The sequence below is a fragment of the Pyrus communis genome, chromosome 14, assembly GCF_041283825.1.
Source record: "Pyrus communis isolate YQ-2024b chromosome 14, ASM4128382v1, whole genome shotgun sequence".
Lineage (NCBI taxonomy): Eukaryota > Viridiplantae > Streptophyta > Magnoliopsida > Rosales > Rosaceae > Pyrus > Pyrus communis.
In genome coordinates, this window is record NC_142578.1 from 25,017,834 (window position 1) to 25,039,319 (window position 21,486).

Sequence of the window (21,486 nt, forward strand, 5' to 3'; positions counted from 1 at the left end):
AGTTCCCGGTTTGGAGGTCTCTTTCCATCCCTCCAACCAGTTTCTTTAAATAATCTGTCTGCTCAGTCTCTAGTGGTTAGGTGATGCCTATTCTATTATTTATTTTTTAGAATTTTGCGTCTGTTAGCCAAATTACGTGTCAGTGCGGTTACACACATAAAACTGGAACCCCATAATTTTATGTACAGGGATGACAGATGCGGCTCTAGTTCTTCAGACAAAAAGAAACCGCCATATATGACAACCCCACTCAAAAATCTCTCAAACGTAAGAGGTATTATCAAGTTTTTGTAACTAGGTAAACATATGGTATTTATTTAGACGCAACATGCAAATCCTTCGTCTTATTTGGTGTTTGATACCTTTCTACAATCGTCATCTAGCTAATTATAGTCAATATGTCAAAACAGGGCGGCAGAACACAATATTATAATTTTCCTAGTATTTTTTTGACTTAATTTATTAGCCACCACACTCAGCCACCATTGTTTGAAAAAGTCTTTATTGCCTTAACCAGCCACCCCACTAGAAAAAAGAGCCAAAGGCATACCAAAGAGAAGCAGGTGTGTCAAAACCCCCAAGACCAAATCCATTTAATAAGGCAGTTGACATGAAAAAGGTAGAGAATTTACTCTACTGTTTGAAAGTGTTTTTAAAATGATTAAAAATATTTCTAATGAGAGTGCTTTATAATCAATTCTTAGTAAAATGTAAGTGAATTCTGAAAAAAAAAACTTCAAGTGCTTCTTGCAGGAAGTACTTGCAATGCTTTTAGAATCCAAACACATTTTCACCAAAAGCACTTTCAGCCATTTTCACTTCCAAACGAGTCCTATGTTTTGTAAACCATATGATGTGGTAGTTGATGGTTGGATTTTTTTTTCTAACGATTTAAAGAAGAAATCCAACATGTAACCGTTACATCATGTGCTTTACAAAATATACTGACTATTTTCCCCTTTTCCTTTATTTTTAAATTATTTTTTAGGGTTTTCTTTTTTCAAGTCATTTGTGCTGACGTTTACCTACCACATTGAGAGAGCAGTTTCAACTCCCTCCAAGAATTTTATACCAATCCAACCACCAAAGACATTTCCCCCTTCTCTTAAATAATACCACAATTCCTCTCCAAGAGCCATAATCCAATTTCAATCCAAAGAAAAATCAACTTGGCACAAATTTAAAGCAAGCATGGTCTATGTTTTATCCTCGCCAACTACAATGGCAGCGAAGATTTCCTGGTACTGCGCTTTGATTGTGGCGGCGATGCTGGTTCTGAGCTGCTGTCAATCGTTATCCGGCGAAAGCGAATATAAGGGAAGGATGGTTCAGCTCCAGATTGATGATGATCATATGGAATACATGCCGTGTGATGAAATTTACGTGGTTCGTGAAGGAGAGACACTGCAAACAATTAGTGAAAAATGTGGTGACCCCTACATAGTTGAGGAGAATCCACATATTGATGACTCTGATGACGTTTTTCCTGGTTTGGTTATCAAGATTACTCCATTTAAACAAAAGTAGAATAATACAGAATTACTAGATTTTTTTTTCCTCTTTCTTATTTGACTGTAAGTTTAAGCAGTTTATAGAACAAATGTTATATACAATCCAACTTTTTCCGACGAGAGGACTATGATTCTGACGATGGCGGAGTAGGGAAGCTTCCTACCCTCCATGTTTCTGGAAAAGATTCAGAGGTTGAGTTTGTGTTGGATGTAAATGTGCGAGAAGAAATAAGCCTGTACAAAAGAGAAGTGAAAAATACAAAAGGAACACATGTATTTGCAATGAGAGTGTGTGTCGTGTATTTGTTTTTTTCCTTTCTTTTCCATTTCATGGCTTTCTTTTTTTCTTCCATTTTAGCTCATTCACTTAACACCTTTTTTTTATTGAACACCAACATATACTGTCTCTGTATACATACATTAACCATAAGTCAATCTTTGGGATACATTATAGTCCTTCCCTCTGCTTAAGGGTGCTTCTTACATTACAGTCCTTCCCTCTGCTTAAGGGTGCTTCTTACCCTTTTGTGTGAGTGATTTCCTGATCGTGCTTCCGTTTGGTGTCACTGATCCTAGCTGCGGCTGGGATCGGTGGGTGGTCTTTTATTTTTGTCCTTTCTTTCTTCTCCTCTTCCATCTGCTGATGGTTCTTCCAATTTTCCTTTCTGGCCTTTCCAATTCCTCAACCCCCGTGGATATCCCTTTTCATAGCCCTTCCTTGCTTCGATTTTCAGTCATGTTTTCTGTTGAGTTCGTGTGTAGAGTTTCGGTGTTTTATCCGGCTCGGGTGTTTCCTACACCACCATGTTTTCCTTGTTGTCTGCCATTTCCGACGGTGTTGCTTGGGAATTTCCCGGAGCTTCTTTCTGATGGTTGGCTTCTCTCTCGCCGACTATCTCTTGTTGATGGCTGTGCGCAAGTGGCGTCCGTGGAGGTGATGATCGGTGGTGGACGGAGAATCGGATGGATGGCTGATTCTTGGATCAGTGATGGAAAGCACAATAGATGGTTCTCAGACGTTTTGTTGTGTTTGGCCTTCACTGTTGTTGGGCTCATTTTCTGTGTTTTCTTTGTTTTTAAGCCCGTTCTTTGTTTGTCTATAGGAATAAAGTGAGCCTTTGTTTGTTTGTAAATGTGTGTTTGTTTTAATAAAAGTTCCTCGTTGGCAATCTTTTTGGATCCCACTTTAACCAAAAACTATTTGGGAGACATTTTTGTTTCATCTATATGATTATTTATTTATTTATTTAACAAGGGATGACACATTTAAGTTTGAGATACCTTTAACGTTGAAAGGAAAAATACCACCAAATCAAAAGGTAATGGAAGTTTATATGGTTGGTTACGTTACAAAAGAGAATAAAGTCGCAATCTTGTCTATTTTTTTTTCACATACTGTAAAGGAATTTTTATTCTCTCTGAGAAATCTAAGGGACTGTTCATTGGATGCTTTACTCAAGAATCTTCATATTTTTAGTTTAGGTCAATAGAAAAATATAGGAAAAAGTAGTATTCTGGCCCTAGCTACTTATGTTTATTGGACCTATTTCGTTTTTATATTTTGATGGCAGTCTATGACATTAATGTATTAATAAATTTACATATGTTAACTATATAATTGTTTTTTAAATAAAAATAAATAATTGGTACCCTTATGGAAACTCCTTTTCTGCCAAACCCACAGGTTGTTACTCCGATGGTCGCGTCCTCACTGATTGAATCGATACCTTTACCTTTATACCTTAAACTCTCCTCTCTCTCTCTCTCTCTCTCTCTCTCTCTCTCTCTCTCTCTCGTTAATTGATGAGTTTCTTACACTTTATCTTTACTTTTCATGATACAATATGCAACAACAAGAGAAACGATAAACACACATTTGTTTTGCTCTCTTACTTATCCCTGTTTAATTTTTGCCGTTAAGTCTGTTTGATTTATTCAAACTAATGGTCAAAAATAAAGATGGCGTATGTAAGAAACTAAAAATGGTGCTTGAAAGTATTCTTTTAGGGGGAGAATAATTGGATACATTACTTTGGGTGCAAGAAAGTATTCTTTTAGTCACTTGAGCAATAATTTTTTTGCCCTAAATTTTAGGGATAATTAGGTCCAAAAATGTGACCAATTAGTAATGATCCAAGATTTTTTTCTTAAGAATATGTGAATTGTGAGAAAATTTCCCTTTGATTTCTCGATGATGACAATACATATTGTTGCAGTCTTATTAGATTAGGAATGTGATTGTGTAAATCCTAACATATTTAGGATATTCTTATGAGATTCTACCATATCTCTTAAACTAGATATTATCCTATTAGGGTAAGGATTTAACCTTCCCTACTACTATAAATAAAGGCACAATGGGATGGAATAGAACACACCTCACAATTACACATCTCTCTCTTCTCTCTCTATGTGCTGCACCCCCTTTCTCTATCCTTTATATGATTCAGTAAATTAGGCCTACAACATGTTATCAGCACACTCTTGACGCTGCGCTAAAGAGAGTTTGATCTTCAATCAGGGGAATATTACGTTTTAATCATTCTTTTTATGATTAATTTATTATTTTATTGAATTGATTTACATGCTATTGATTCAATTTAATTTTTCTTTGTTGAATGTGATACAACGCATGGGAGATGCAATTCCGACTTTCCGAGAAGGATCTTCTACAAAATTCAAAGGTTTTTATTGTTTTCTGCCAATCATGTACGCTTAAAATAAAGGAAGATATTTGAAAAACCCATGAAGCATGAAAACATTCACTATGATGCATGAACCCCCTACATTTATATTAACCTTCCGATATATATATATATATATATATATATATATATTGTATATGATTCATATATTTGTTCATGCATTACGCAATTTATGCTATGTGAAATTTGTGAGTCAAAGAATTGAAAGAAAATAGAAGCAATTTAGGGTTTTTCCAAACTCTAGATTTCGAAAAAAAAAAAATATGGAAAAATCATGGCTCGAAGCTGCGCTGAGCCAAACATGGACCAAAATTGCAGCAACCTTTTGGGTTTGCTGCGTGCGTATCACCATGCCTGGGTTCTTCATGATTGGGCCTGCAGCCCCAATCCGTGCCACCTCATCAGAAGCAAGCTTGCTGCTTATGAATTTTTTTCCCTCGGCCCGTGAGTACAGCAAGCCTGCAACTTTATTTTGTAGGTTGATGGGTTGCTTGCAGCAGCCTCACATGACCCAACCCGCAGCTTGCAGCTGCTGGGCTATACAAATTGGACAGTAGCTAACAATCCAATGCTGGGCTGCCTCTTTTTCTCGGCCTAAAGCCATATTTGGCCTTTTTTTTTTTTTTTTTTTTTTTTTCCAACCTGCACCCATAATTTTGGTGCCCAATTTCATGGCCTTAACCATTTTTTTGGGCTTTTCTTTCAAATGGCCCGCAGCCGTCTAGCCCAAAATATGGCGTGAAACTTTGTATTATTTTCCTTCTATGATTGATCTCGAATGGTCTCGATCTATTAAATTAATTAAAGTGACCAGTAGTCTATTAATCTGACAATTAATCCAAAATTATTGGCTTGAAGTCCACTTTTTGGCGATTAACGATTCAATATTTTATTTGAACCGTTGACTACCTTTTGTAGTCCTGAAGCACTCACACTTGAGTTCTTGAAGCAACCCAAATCCACTGCACTTAGTTGTATATTATATTCTGTGTTCTTACAGGTACCTCCTTTTATGAATCGGAAGTTCATAACTAAACTTAAACTTGTGGTTTCGAATTTAGTGCCTTTGAAACCCAAAGTGTTCATAAAACAATACACCCATGAAAAACTGATTTTTTCATGTAAAACATGTCTTAGAACCTGAATGTTCTAACTTTGATGCTTATGGAAAATTTTATTTTTTATAGCACCAATCACAATCTTGTTCCCTTCATTTAGTGGATTGTCGAACCGTAACAAGTTCGATTTCACTGATTTGGACGTTTCTTGACTGCAATCACCTTATGTGGGTAAAAGACATGAATATCCACTTGACTATCAAGAAGCTGAGTAATCATTGAGGCCAACAATGGCATGGGAAAGCAGAATAAGCCTTCGCCATGAACTGTACTCAAAGACTTATGTCCATGAATGAGTATGACTCTGAAGTTTATAAATCTGATCGAATTTTGATTGGAGAATACTTTTCTCGTTCTTCCTTGTTTCTAGCTCATGAAAAAACAATGTAGAAAGTGGAAGTTTACCAAATTCTCGGATTTGATTACTACCATAAACATGAGAGAAGGGTATAGACCCAGCTTCGATTTGAGTTTACCGAACAGTATAGACCCAGTTCGGCTGGAGTCTACCGAATGGCTAACCCAGTTCGGTCAAAGCCTACCAAATGGTGATGCCCTGCTTCGACAGGGATGCACCGAAGGACATGCTATGCTTCGATAGAGGTGCACTGTAAGATCCCACATCGCCCATGGGAGTGATCCTTGTATGCATATTCCCATCCCTACCTAGCACAAAGCCTTTTGGGAGCTCACTGGCTTCGGGTTTCGTAAAAACTCCGAAGTTAAGCGAGTAGCGCACGAGAGCAATCCCATGATGGGTGACCCACTGGGAAGTTCTCGTGTGAGTTCCCAGAAACAAAACAGTGGGGCCCAAAGCGGATAATATCATGCTACGGAGGAGGCAGGCCCAGGATGTGGTGGACCTCGAGCTGGGATGTGGCATGCACATAATGGTATTGCTCTGCTTCAACAGAGGCTTACCAAACAGACGTCGCTGGCTTCGACTGAAGCCTACCTAACCCAAGTCTGGGTCTGTTTCTCTCACAATCCAATTTTGAGTTTGTTTTTACAACATATGGTAGAATTAGGGCTTGCCAAGGTGTGGCATCATGCCCGAAGCGTGATCCTTGGCACCTAAGACCTAAAACTTTAAGAATTAGGGATATTGTTTCCGAACCTCAACCCTGTTGAATCTACTTTTGTCTCGATGGAATAAATTATTGGTTATGCACCTGTTCGTGCCCCCACCAATGTCGTTAAGGAGTACCATTCTTGTAGTCAATATGTGAGACTAATTTTGCTCCACCAAACATCGTTGGAAGAGCAGAATTTTGACATGGATGACCTTGTTGGCTGAATCCCCTTAATAAACCATTTACTTTATAAATATTTTTTCTATGTTCTTGGATTCACTTTTGGTGTTTGTTTTAGTTATGGATAATCTTATCGATCTTGTCCTCGCATATGAGTTAATTGAATCATGTTTCTTGTATACATGTGATCGAATTCAATTAAACACGTGATTAGGTATGAATGTGAGAAAGTTAGTTGTTTGGATGAATGTGATACCACGCATACTAACTTTACACCTAAACCACATCTCTAGCAATGACTTCAGGTCTATCCAACCTGATTAAGAGCATTGGCATGCTCCTCATTGTATGAATGATAATACATTACCATTTAAGAAACCTTATATTCTCCCCGTTCCGGAAGAACGTCGTTGAGTTTTAAGGATATTCAAGATGACAACGATCATAAATGAAACCACTGAAGAAAATAAAGTTGAATATCTTTGCACCACCTCCAAAAATGAGCTTGAAGCTTTGCTTTAGGGCCAATGGGCTATTTCTTAACTGGGAACACGCCACTTGTGGCCGGCCTGGAGTCGGGTGATTCGAGCGGTTTACTTGCTTTGACATGACCATTTTGGACACTTAGGTCGAACAATGATGCTCCGACACATCTCTTTACTTGAAGTAAGGATCTTGTGCTTACAAGCACACTTTGCCAAGCCTGCTCGTTTGGAAAATTGATTTTCTAAATAATCCCTAGCAAAGATACGAAACGACCCTCTTTTCATAGTGGATTCAAGGGAATATATGTGGACTAATCCAACCAAAATGCAAACTATATAAATACTTATGGTTTTGGTTGCTGAATTGACAAACTGGTCACATATTTTCCCACACACATTGTTGTTAAACCTCTTGGCCGATTTTAAGGGTTCACCACCCTACTTATCCTATAAAGTCTAGGAGACTAGATAATGCCGAAGAGTTTATATTGATGGTTTTTTATTTTTATTTTATTTTAATTTTATTTTAATTTTATATTTTTTTTTATAAAGTATTGCATGTCTCTTGGGTTTATAATTCCCATGTTCACCCCAAAACAGCTCGCACAGTGATCATAAAGTGCAATTTAATTGATCATCCGGACCTTGGTCAACGCACCAAGCTTTTGGTTTTTGCCTAGGGCTATGAAATCTTGTACGCAACTATGTTGGTCCACCTTGAGGCCCATTGCCATCCAACCATTTCAACGTTACAGTTGGTTACTGGTTACGAACCTGACGCTTCATATTTACGCATTTTGGGTGTGCATTCAATGTGCCAAGTTGCGCCGCCGCAACGTACCAATATGGGTCCTCACAGAAGGTTGGGAATCTTTGTCGGTTATAATTCTCCTTCATAAGAGCTCTCTTAGAGCCTTTGCATGTGATTTCTTTACTGCTCATTTTGCGAATTATCACTTCAATGAGATAGTCTTCTCGCCGTTAGGGAGAGATAAAAACGTCAACGTTCCAGTAGAATGACGCAAATTTGCGTGGACGTTACCCACTATGTCTCATCTCGATCCCTGTATCGCACAAGTGTGATAAGCAAGTGTGATGAATTATAGTTTTCAGAATGTTGGTCCAAAAGCATTCCTCTGATCTAGCTAAAGTGACGAGATCATATACCAACTGAAAACATGCCTGTAAGGATAGATGTACTTAATGAACGTCGAGTCAACATCCCCAAAGGGTGTGCCACCCCTATTGGACGGTTTGGTTTTCCTTGTTGGACAGTCTGATACACTGGCGGATAGCCAATCAATCTGTCTTGGTCTGAAGCACGACAGATCACTCGGTTCATAGGATTCACTTACCTAGAAGAGAAAGGTCACGACACACAATGAATCCATACTTGATCGCTGTCTCAAATCATTTTCATCTCATGAGATTAATTTGGATTACTCCTGAGACTTGAAGTTCTTGGTCCAGTATATTAGTTTAGATGAGTTAATGGAATTGGAATGAGCTTATCATTGATGATGTTTTCACTTATATGGTAGCTACTGACATACATGAAAAGCGACGATATCGAACTGTGTTCCATTGATTAGTGACAACGTAGAACTGATTGGACAACTGAAATTACAATCTAGGTTAAATTCCTTACCAAAGTGTGTTTTGGACCTATCGTTCCTCTACTGCCCAAGGTAACCATGCTATGTTACATATGGGAAAGGAAGCGTAATGAGATGAATGAAATAGTGCGATATAATGCACGCCTTACGGTGCAAGGTTTCCCTCAAATGCCTTGTGATTAATAACAACATGATGAATGTGGTTAGTGTTTCTCTATGGGGATATAGATACAGAGATTTACATGTAAGTTCCCGAAGAATTACATGGACTGGTTTAAATAGTTCCAAATCACGGAACACACTATCAACTTGTTTGAGGCGTTCACTTATGAATTAAAGTAATCCATCGGATGTGGTATACCCGTCTAAGTGATTATTTGATCAGTTAGGGATATGAAGTATGCCTTTGCATGTTAAACTATAAAGTCTTATTCCAAATTGCTATAGTTACAGTTTATGTCGTTGACATGCATCTCACTAAGACTTTAGAAGAGCCTGAGAAAACTGCCTCACATCTAAAAACGGAAATTGAGATGATGGATCTTGGGAAAACTCGTTTATGCCTTGACCTGAAGTTTAAGTGTTGTTCTGACGGTACTTTGGTCTACCAGTCGAACGACACCCTGAAGGTGTTACCCTTTGAGTATACCTATGATCTTCCAACGTTATATGCAAATGAGACCCTTGAGGAGGTTATGGAATCCAAAGTTCCATATCTGAGTTCAACTCTACGCTTGTTGTACTTAGCTTATTGCATTAGATAGGACATCTCATTCGATGTTGATCTATTAGTAAAGATGCATCACCGCGCCTACACGCAATTGGTATTAAAGATGTTTTTCTGCTACCCTAAAAGGTACTACTGATTTAGGCTAATCCCAACGTATATCAAACGTATCCGACACCTTTGATCCTCGAAATGATGCTTGCCTTACTTATTATGCTGATGCAGGTTACTTATCAAACCTGCACACGGCAAATCCCCGAATGGTTATGTCTTTACCGTTAGGGATATCGCAATATCTTGGAGGTCCACGATATGACCTTAGTTGCGAAATCTTCAACTCGTTCCAACAGTCACCTTATTTCACTACGTCACACGTGAGACATGGTTAGAAATTCTTGTTGAGCATATTCGAAGTACTTGTTGTTTTCATCCATCGTTGAGTCCCGACGACAATCCATGAAGATTATGTCGTATGTATCAACCTGACCAAGACATGATACATCAACAAAGTTAACGCCAAGACATATTACGTTTACATCAGCAAAGTATCAGGAGATTGAAGTCATGCAAGCTGATCCCAGATAACCTTGCCGACCTCTACACGATGTCACTATCGAAGTCAACCTTCCAGAAGCTTGTCCGAGAAATTGGTATGCCTAACTATTCATATACAATGCTTGTAGTTCTCATTTGGAAGTTTTGTCAAATTTAGGGGGAGTATCCAGAAGTATACTCACTTGATCTTAATATACTCTTTTTCCCTACAATTAGGAGCATTTTTCCCACTTGGTTTTTGCTACGTAACTAGGTTTTGACGAGGTACCCATCCTGGGTTGATCATACCTTTGTGAGCTCTTCTACTTGCGTTCAGAAGACGTATAGTTTTGACTTAATGCAACTTCTCACTTTTTTCCTTAGTCTATGTATTTTTCTTCCACCTTGGGTTTTACCATAACGAGGTTTTGTGAGTTTTACCTTTTTATGCATTCTTCCGTTGATTTGAGACTCGCATTCGCTCATTGTGCCGACAACTTCATCAACTAATCCACTTTATCGATGACGACCTGATGTGCCATTTGTTTGATTATTTACACACTCAAGGGGGAGTGTTGCAGTCATATGGAGATTAGGAATGTGATTGTGTAAATCCTAACATATCTAGGATATCCTTATGGGATTCTACCATATCTTTCAGACTAGATATTATCCTATTAGAGTTGTAATCCTATTAGGGTAAGGATTTAACCTTCTCCACTACTATAAATAAAGGCACAATGGGGTGGAATAAAACACACCTCACAATTACACATCTCTCTCATCTCTCTATGTGCCACACCCCCCTATCTTTGTCCTTTATATGATTCAGTAAATTAGGCCTACAACACATATGTAGTTATACAGTTTACAATTGATCTATTTAGGCAAATATATACAAATTGTCAATTACAATCAATCACAATAACTAATTGATATGATACTACAATCAAGCAAATCTTCCTTTCTTCCCGTTAACACTCTCCCTCACATTGAATTGTGGATGTCAAGAGCGTCTAACTTGCCAAATAAGAAACGAAATGATGGCTGGCTATGTGATTTAGAAACGAAATGATGGCTCACTAGGTGATTTAGTAAACATGTCGGCAAGCTGACATTTTGTGGGCAAGTGAGCTGTGACAATAGCTCCAGATTGAATTCGATCTCGGACAACATGATATTTATTCTCATGGCATGTTTACGCACCTATAATCAGAATGAAAATAAGGAGTTTGATTTCGATTACAGTTTAGTAAACAACTTTCATAATAATACTATTCTGATTCTTCCTCAATTCAATTCCTCTTAATCTGATTACGAATTAATAAATGTGCTATCAATGTGCTTCGTACATTCATGAAAAACTTGGTTGGTGGGAGTGGGATTGAAGTAAACTTGCTGGAGATGTAAAGCGATGAAAACGTTTTTCACGTAAGAAATTTATTTTACATGGATAAAGTTGGATTCTTTCTATATTTGGTGGGAGTGAGGTTGGATTCTTTCTATATTTGGTGGGAGTGAGGTTGTATTCCTTCTCTTTTTAGCGAGGATAAAGAAATTGTTTAACAAGGAAATTTCATTTCCTCTCGATCGCTCCACCAATCTCTAGTGAAGAAATAACTTGTAACAAAAAAAAATTTTAATTTCCTCATTATTTTGTTTTATCAACTTAGGAAACAAAATTGCTTCACTTCATACGAAAACTTGATAATTTTCCTCTTTCAAGGATTGGGCGTCGGGTATTCAACTTTACAAAATACACTTGAGCAACTCTGCTACTAAAAATTAAATAATCATTTCCAAAAGCAGTTGCTCAATTTCATTTGATATATTCATTTTATTGTTTAGTATATGAACTGATTTAAAGTTTTCATTAAGCTTAACTTCTTTGGTTTTGGTTAAAAATATTTAATTTCATAAGTTTCTTGGACATGGGTTCAGTAACATCTTTGACCCTCTCCTCCGCTAGCTTCTTGTTACAACCAAAACAAATTAGAAAATTTAAAAATAAAAAGAACATAACAAAGCGTTGGTGTCAAAACCCAGGACCAAATTCATTTAATAAAGCAGTTTAACCAACTCTTTTCCTCTTTCTTTTAGTTTATCGTCTTATGTGCTGACCTGCATTTGTACCTATCACACATTAAGAGAAAGCGTTTGAACACCCGCCAAGAATTGCACCCACTCCAACTACCAAAGAAAAAAACTACTTCTCTCTTAAATATATATAAGACCAACACGTCCACGTACCACAATCACTGATCCTAAGAAAAAACAACATGGTGTGTGTCATGTGTTCATCAAGTACTGTAATATTGGCAGAGAAGATTGCTTGTTATTGTGCCTTGCTCTTGGCACTCGTTCTGGTTCTAAGCTGCTGTGAATCAAGCGAAAGCGAATTCACGGCGAGGAAGGTTCAACTCCAAATGGATGCATTGAACAAGCCGTGCGATGAAATTTATGTGGTTCGTGAAGGAGAGACTCTGCAAACAATTATTGAAAAATGTGGAGACCCCTACATTGTTGAAGAGAATCCACATATCCATGACCCTGATGATGTTTTCCCTGGCTTGCTCATTAGGATTACTCCACCAATCGAAGAAAGGTAGAATATTACTAGGTTTCTTTTCTCTCCTCTTTTGATTGTAATCTTGTAATATTTGATTTTCAACATGATGGAGAGGGCTAATGGCCTTAGTTTATTGATGGAGTTAACTTGCCACTTATTACTTCGGTTTAGTATAGTGGTATTAATTTATTTTTATGTGTAAGTGAAAGATTTTAATTTCGACTTATGTAGATGACTTAACTTAAATCCGCCACCCCTGAATTAGAGTAAATATATTATTGTATCGTTGATTTTGGATCTACAAATGTGTTATCATCGTAACTTTTAGATAGTAAATTGCCACTTAATACTATGGTATGGTGGTAATACTCTTTAGTTGTAAGTGAGACGGCTTATGTTGAATCTATAAAAAAAAAAAAAAAATCATTAAATTGTCAATTTGTCAATTTAGTATCTCTAGAATTAATTGGGCAATTTAGGCACTGTCATGCTTGATCTGATCTCGAAGGGTTTGGTTAAATTTTCAAAAGCACACAAACCAACCTTTTGTTAAGAAAAAAATGTCTGGTTTGTGAAAGTTTTAGGCCTCTAAAGGCTGAGCCATGCTCATTGCGCCCTTATTAACATAATCTTGGATCTCAAGATGCGGCTTATCAGTGGTAATTGATCCAACATCGAATGTACGTAACTGGACCCTGTTAACATAATACTACATTGAAATATTTAGAAATGTAGACAAAACGAAAAGAGAGAGAATTTTAGAGAGAGACTGATATAATTGTTGCTCTGTAATTGTATGAATGAATTGAATACCGTACAAGAGAAATTACATAAGCTATTTATATAACAGCATAACGGAGATATCAAGACTACTTAACTAGTAACAGACTGCTTAATCAACTCTAACAACTCAATGTTCAGATGATGCCGCTATCATTAAATCAAACATATTATGTAGTCACACGTGTCACTTAATAGTTTGAGCATTAAAAAGAAGACTTCATTCAGCCATATATAGTTTTGACACAAAGGCTTTATAAATAAAGCATCCACAAGTATATACTCCAAGCTTACTCAGTGTTGAGCACTTTGTTTTGTGTTTACAAAAATAGTTCGACTCTTGCCCTTTCTATATCCTTAAACAAAACATGGTAAACATCATCCATTTCACCGGAGCCGTCTCAATGCAAACTTGAGGCCTAAGACGAAAGTGAAATGAGACCTTTTTAATTCAGTACCTTAATACGTTTTTTCACAACAATATGAGTTTGAGGTACGTCAATTAGATTTATCAGAATAAGAACTTTTTTTCCTCCTTTATAATGAAGAATACAATGAAGCAAAAAATTTTACGATATACAGTAAGTGTATGAAGAAAATATGAGCCAAATTTAAAATCAGGCCCAATACACATGCTTCGCCTTGCTTTTAAGCCACCTCTGCGCTTCACATTATCATTAGGTGCTTGAAATTGAAAAGACATGTATAATTTATAAGGAAAATAAGAACATATCGATCTGAGAGAGTGTTAGTATCTGTTTTTTTTTTTGAAACTAGTGTTGGTGTCATTGACCCCTTCAGCCTTGATATAACGTTGTTTCATCTAGTTTCATACCCCAACAGGGTTACCAACTTATTTCATAATACCTTTCAAAAAAATTATTTCATGATATTGACTTTGACTTGATCAAGGCCTATTTAAGAGTTCAATAAAGTTTGCGAAGAACAAACGAAGAATAACAAACCGAAATTACAGAAACCGACTACAAACACTAAATATAATTTTATAAACTAAAATAAAATATTTTCATGACTATAATCTTCTGAACTTAGGGGTGGGCATGGTCTCATTCGGCCCAGTTCCACCCTCAAAATAAAATCGGAACCGGAAAATTTAAACGGTTCAGTTCGGTGCTATTCCGCTTAAATTTATTACTAAAACTGTACGGTTCGGTTCATGACGATTTCGATTCGGTTCATGTCGGTTTACGGTTCCAACCAAAATTATATATGTGTTTTTTCTAATTTTCTACTTCTAATACCAAACACATATTTCAACCACAAATTCAAGTAAATTTGAGTTTCCACTACTAGATCTACAAGATTTGTGATCGGAAGATAGAAAGTGTGCATATAAATATAAATCAAAAGATAGAAAGGCTCATATCAAGACCAAAGTGTAGATCTTAAACTAAAACTAAAATGTACATAATGCATAATATATACTGGAAAAGAATGGAGAAAAATAATGTAGGGGAGAAAAGTGATAAAACAACAAAGGAGGGGGAGAGAAGTGAAGAAAAATATTGGGTGCACATGGTCTTCTTGGAAAAATATCTTATTTATATAAAAATAATAATAAAACAATAATTTATATTAAAAGCGGTTGGTCTGGTTCCTCCAGTTCTTAATATTTCCAAATCGGAACCGAAACCGTTTGAAACGGTTCGGTTCGGTTTTTGTTCCAGTTTTGACTTTTTTGGTCAACACGGTTTTTTACGGTTTTTTTTTGTCACGGTTCGATTCGGTTTTCCGGTTTAACGGTTTTTATGCTCATCCCTATCTGAACTACATCTCGACTGACTTTTAAATTGAAAAACAAAACATCATATTTATGTACACTCCATGTACTAATAGGTAATGAAGCAAAACCCCAATTCTCATGACTTGGGCCCAAATTAAACCCACCAATAAAATAAACTTAAATATTATTATTTTCCAACACAATGTTAATAGGAGAAACCCTTTATTTTCTTGTTTTCCCATTGGCTCTCATGGATCGTAGCACTTTGAATCTTAATGGGCACGATTAGACGTTGACCTCTTGGGCTTATAAATCCTAGAGTCGTTCTTACGTTTGTTACAGCTGGTTTACACTAGAAATACTCGTTTTTTACTTTATAATATTGACTTGTTATTTAAGTTTCTGAAAAATCACATCTACGCGGATCCAAGTCGAAGCAAAAAGCCCTACGACGTCATGTATCCGATGTTACCTGCATGCAAGTTATCTATGTATGTCCCATGTATAATTATTTATTAATGCGTACGTTTTGGATAGCTTGTTTTATTAGGAAAATGATTCTCGCGTGATCTGAATTGTATATCGTATAACGTGCGATCAGAAATTATTTTAAAATTTAAAATTTAAAATTAAATATAAATATTATAAATAATACTTAACGAAAACTGATCGCATAATATATGATAGACAGTCCAGATTACACCGGATCCTTTTCCCCTTTTTTATAGCATAGGAAAAAAATTACAACGAAAAACCTCTAAGACATCCAACAGCAAGAGTCTCAAGTGCAAGCCCACGCCTCATCAGGGGTAGGGTGTTTAACCAACTTAGACTACATCCAAATTATGACCCAATGAAGCAAATTAAAGCATTCGACGTTGACTTCACGAAGAATATGTTGTAAAGATCACATAACAAACCACACGCTGCCTTTGCTTGATTAAAGTGTCGATTCGCCAAGGTACTGCAGACTTAAGATTGGTAGTGTCAACGAGAATTTTAGAATCCCCTTCAACTTCAATTCTTTATCCCTCATTATGCAATATGAGTAATGTTATGTTCCATAAATATTATGAATCCATTTCTTACGTTTGATGACAAATATCAAACAGATTTTATGTGGAGTTAATGAACTACATGACATGGTGTAGTCTTGAACTATCTTCCCTAAGCTCTCATGTCGATACAACTTGGCTTAACTACTTGCCTAGACACACTTCTTGGAGAGTACTTACCTTGACCGTCTTGGTGGAGGGATCACCAAGATTCAGTGAGTCACACTGACTGAAGCATACATCAATTCATCACTTCCAATATTGTTCGATACTAGCACATCCATTATGAAATGTGTACTATGATGTATATTTATTTAATTAATGGTTTGATATGAGCAATAACTTACCATAAATGTCAATTTGTCAACATAAATCATATGAATGCCTAATTTCAAAATTATGTCACTTCGTCGTATGAAAAGACCCTTATTTATATGTATGAAGCCAAGTATTGTGCCCCTTAAGTTATATGACATAGTTTACAATACTCTCACGTTGCGAAGCAGGAGCACAGAAACACAGACGAGTCCTAATACCATTGTTCAAACTTTAGACCCTTTTGAAACTTCACATTGTGCTTCACATATACAATAGAAGGATATATTTTATTCATTCTTTTCTTGACGAGGAATCCAGGCGGCCCATTCACCAAAAGACCTCAGCCAGGGCGGCCCCCGTCTTGTTTGACGGAAGCCTTCAGAGAAACAGAATATGTTCATGTGCATACGAATATTAGTAGGCAGAGTGCTCATCTTGTTCATCTTATTGTTTGTATAATTACCATATAACTTATTCATGTTATTTTTTTGAGGTGTGGCTTTACTTTTTGGACTGACAAATAAAGAAAAAAAGAACGCAAATTGCAATGTCACCCTTAAACATTCACATATTTTATCATCAGCCACACACCACTGATTTCACTATATAAGGCATTGAGAATCTCAGTTATTCTTCCTTTCCTTCTATCTTCATTAAATTTAAGTAGTGCATGATCTCCAACTCCATCTTACATCTCTTTCAGCAAGTCAAAGCTTCTTTCTTTCACAGCCTACCATGAAACCACCTCAAACACTCTTCCTCCTCCTCACTCTCTTTCTCTTCTACCTCCTCTCAGGTATGCATGCATATGCGTTAATACTATGTGAAAATGGTTTACGCTCACTTTTTTTCTCCTTCTAGAAATTCTGTTTATTTCTGTCTATATATTCTCCTTCGATTTATTCAATCGAAAGATTAGAAATAAACAAGATTGCGCAGAGACAAAAATGGGTGTAAAATAATTATTTTCCAATACCCGTCTCTGTTTTGATTTGGTTACGTTTTGTTATAGGACAAAAAGAGGTGCTAGTTTCAGCAGCTCACCACCACCACCACACACAGCGCCACCTATTTGCTTGGCGGCCGACGAAGCTATTTGTCTTTGGAGATTCATATTCTGACACAGGAAACAACGGGAAATCAGTGGCCAGTTCTTGGAAACTACCCTATGGAATCACATTCCCGGGAAAACCCAGTGGCCGTTTCTCCGATGGCCGTGTCCTCACCGATTTCCTTGGTACCAACCCTTCTCTCTGATTCACTGTCTAATCTTGTGCAATTCTCTGCTTTTTGTTGCAAGGTGTGAAAGTACCAAGCTTTTCTTTTTCTTTGCTCAGTTATCTTTGTTTACCTACGCTTTAGTGCTGTCTTTAGTAATACACTATTGCTGTAAAATGGTATAGTGGTGCTGGTGGGTTCCTCTTAAGATAATGGCCTCTTTGGGTGGTTTTCTTTTTACCTGTAAAGTTGTTGCATTATTGGGCATGCTTTTTATTTTTGTTTTTGCTTTTAATCCACATGTTATGTCAGGCCACATCATGTAATTTCTTATGTTATGTCAGGCCACCATCATGTAATTTCTTACTTTATCACATGAGCTAGCTCAACCTTTTGGAGTCTTGGATATTTCTCTTCATCTACACTATTGACTCTTAATCATGAATTCTGTGCTAATTCTCTACTTTTTTGCTTGAACATTCTTTGTCCCACTCTGTCCCCATTGTCCTTTACTAAACCAATTCATACTTACTTTATTTTCCCTCCAACAGTTATAATTTTGTTCTTTTTCTCACCAACTCTGTCCGCATTGGAACACATACTTACTTTATTTTCCCTCCAACAGTTATAATTCATATATTAAAAGCTATAATTTAAGGAAAGCCCTTGGATTGAAACAAATATTGTATAGTATTGGAAGACATGCATGTGATATAACCAATTCACATGAGTTAACTGACAAGTTTATATTTCAAGTTATAATGTTAATACGTTAAAACCCAATCTACATGCTATAACATGTGTACATTCATTATACCATTTGCGGTATCTACACAATATATAAGTTCTCGAATTGAATTAGGGCAGATTAGTCTGACCTACATATCTATGATTCTAATTTCTCCCTAACATATTCTAACACACATGATACTGCAGCTATGTTTATAGGAGTTAAGTCTCCAATACCAATTCGAGCAGATTAGTCTGACCTACATATATATGATTCTAATTTCTCCCTAACATATTCTAACACACATGATATTGCAGCTAGGTTTATAGGAGTTAAGTCTCCAATACCATACAGATTTAGAAAAGTCGGGGCCAAACATTTGAAGTATGGAGTGAATTTCGCATATGGAGGCACAGGTGTTTTTAATACATTGGTTTTGGATCCCAACATGACAACCCAGATTGACTTCTTCCAGAAGCTCATAAAAAACGACTATGTCTTCACTCCTAAGGATCTTCACTCTTCAGTTGCCCTCATCACCGTTGCGGGTAACGATTACAGGACTTATGTCGCCACAAATGGCTCTGTTCAGGTTCGCACACATAACAGTTTTCATAAAAAGAAAAAAAAAATTATCAAGAGTATCCGTATTCCGTTTCCAAAAATAGTAGGGTATTTGTCCAATATAGTGACAGCACTATTGCAAAATTACACGAATTATTGTTCTCCAGGTAATACAAACAATAATAGAACATATCTTCTACGTCTCATAGGATTCTTGTATAATCTCTCCTCATGATTTACACAATCACAATCACACATGTGCTATAATTCTAACTAACTACAACAATGATTTTTTTTTTTTTTTGGCCAATTAAACGTTATTTACAAATATTTTTTCGTGCATGAACTCAACATTCAATTTGTTTGTGTTGAACTCCTCTTTCTCTTCAATTATCTGTGCATTATAGGGTTGGCAACCCTTCATCACATCAGTCGTGAATCAAGTAACTGTGAACTTGAAACGTATTTATGCCTTGGGAGTGAGCAAAATAGTTGTGACAGCTCTTCAACCTTTGGGATGTCTTCCTTCGAGCACGGCAGCATTTTCATTCCAACAATGCAATGGAACTGAGAACGCGCTAGTCAGTTTCCACAACCTTTTGTTGCAGCAAGCTGTGGTAAAGTTGAACTACGAAACCAAGAATTCTTTTATCATTCTTGATCTTTATGCCTCGTTCACGTCGGTGTTCAAGAACAAAGGAGATCTAGGTGAGTACGATATAACTCTTACTCTTTAGCTTGTACTAACAAATTTTCTTTGTCCCATTAAAATTTTCTAAGTTCTGTTGTTAGATCATCGAGTCATTGAGGCATAGTCGGTGAAGACCGCAAAAAAAAAAAAAAAAAAAAAAAAAAAAAATCTTGAGCAGTCTATATTGTTTAACACTGGATTTACTGACCTTTAACAAATCATATTAAAGCACTAAAGCACACAAATATCGAATGAAATGCTAATACGTGAAATCATCTTGTCCTTGAGCAGGAAGCATAAAGTTTGAGAACCCATTAAGGCCATGCTGCATTGGTATAAGCAGTGAATATTCTTGTGGGAGTGTGGACGAAAGTGGTTCAAAGAAGTACACCATTTGTAAAAATCCTGAATCTGCATTCTTTTGGGACACTGCTCACCCTACCCAACAGGGTTGGCGCGCAGTGTATTCAGCTTTGCAAGCCACACTTGAAGAACTCTATTAACTTTGTGCAGTCATCTGTAGATTTGTGTCAAGCTAGAGCCAGTTTGTTTTACATGCATTTTCTTCTTACATGTCTTTGTAACTTATTCCTTTGTTAGGAATGGTCATTATATGTTGAAATAAGTAGTTCCTCTTCAAACACTTTTTGATTAATAAGCCCGCAAAGAATGATCGATTGTGCTGAGTTGTACAATGTTCTCAAGGTGTGGATGCGACAGAAAGCGGGAGACGCGCATAAGTGTACTAAATCCACTAAACTTCCTAACCCTCCAAATCCAAACAGGTTTGCTACGTTGTATAAACCAACCAAAATCGCAAATTAACATATCGAACAAGCTTATTACTCTTCATATTCAGAGGCTAGAACCGATTAACGAGTTACTTTGGAGATCCAAAATATCAGACCTCAAATGGAGATGGTCAAAAACCCTAAATTGAAACCTCTGTTAAAGGTTCATAACCCAAATTAAACAACCTATAACTGAGGTGAAAGGATAGGTTTACTATTATTCAGAAACTACAATCTAGGAGATCCCAAGAACCTGACTTCCATTAGAAGTATATAATCAGTTCTACAAAATAGTGGCGTGAATTAAGGATTGATGGGAAGGAGGCTTGCCACTTGAAGAGTGTCATTTTGGTTAACAAGTCCGAATTTGCTCACCATCTTTACAAGGTGGTGAGCATTACCACCATCTTAACAGATTGCCACGTGTTATATAGTTTAACCATGGTTATTGAAAAGAAAAAAAAATAGTTAACACATTCAAATTTGTTGTGATATATGTTCGAATTGTGTAAATCCTAAGTAGAAATAAAATAGGAATTGTTTGGGATCTAGAAAATATTTCCTAATATACTTTGTATTACCTGGAGAGCAAGTTTCTCTCCACCTTAATACTATAAATAAAGGCACAAGACTAGGGAATTAATACACAATTCCTCAAGCCTATTCTCCACTCTCTCTCTCTATGCCGCAACCCTCAATAAATGTTATCAGCACGCTTTTCACGCTGTGCTAAAGAGAAGAATTTATTCGTCTTCAATCAGGAGAGTATTACGCTTCAATTATTTTTAATTGATTAAATTTTAATTTTATTGAATTCATATACTTTTATTGATTCAATTTAATTATTTTCTTGAACGTGATACAAGCTTTGGAGATGGAAAACTGAAATTGAAGAGATAATTTTATGCATCAAATCAGTTCATCAATATCATCATGCAATCAAGTTATTCCAAAACAACGGTTTTTATCTCGATATTTTTATAACCTTGATAGCATGAACATTCACCATAATACCATGCGGGATTCATTCTCAAGACGGATCACTTTATGGTTACAGAGAAAGTATTAAGCTGTGCA

The 21,486-nt window shown here is 36.5% G+C and overlaps 3 protein-coding genes across 3 annotated transcripts; all 3 read left to right on the forward strand.

Annotated features, from left to right (window-relative positions):
- Positions 1 to 1,092: 1,092 nt before the first annotated feature.
- Positions 1,093 to 1,794, forward strand: LOC148691471 (uncharacterized). The gene has a single exon (XM_088683684.1). It carries the CDS (start codon positions 1,192 to 1,194, stop codon positions 1,525 to 1,527), a length of 336 nt encoding a protein of 111 aa, XP_088539810.1. The 5' UTR covers positions 1,093 to 1,191; the 3' UTR covers positions 1,528 to 1,794.
- A 10,061-nt stretch (positions 1,795 to 11,855) lies between these two features.
- On the forward strand, positions 11,856 to 12,707 carry LOC148691472 (uncharacterized). Its single transcript, XM_088683685.1, has one exon. It carries the CDS (start codon positions 12,229 to 12,231, stop codon positions 12,556 to 12,558), a length of 330 nt encoding a protein of 109 aa, XP_088539811.1. The 5' UTR covers positions 11,856 to 12,228; the 3' UTR covers positions 12,559 to 12,707.
- Positions 12,708 to 16,910: 4,203 nt separating this feature from the next.
- LOC137713848 (GDSL esterase/lipase At5g03610) lies at positions 16,911 to 20,304 on the forward strand. Its single transcript, XM_068453203.2, has 5 exons — positions 16,911 to 17,211; positions 17,428 to 17,652; positions 18,681 to 18,955; positions 19,335 to 19,635; positions 19,910 to 20,304. The coding sequence occupies exons 1-5, from the start codon at positions 17,151 to 17,153 to the stop codon at positions 20,119 to 20,121; spliced, it is 1,074 nt and encodes a 357-aa protein (XP_068309304.2). The 5' UTR covers positions 16,911 to 17,150; the 3' UTR covers positions 20,122 to 20,304.
- Positions 20,305 to 21,486: the final 1,182 nt, after the last annotated feature.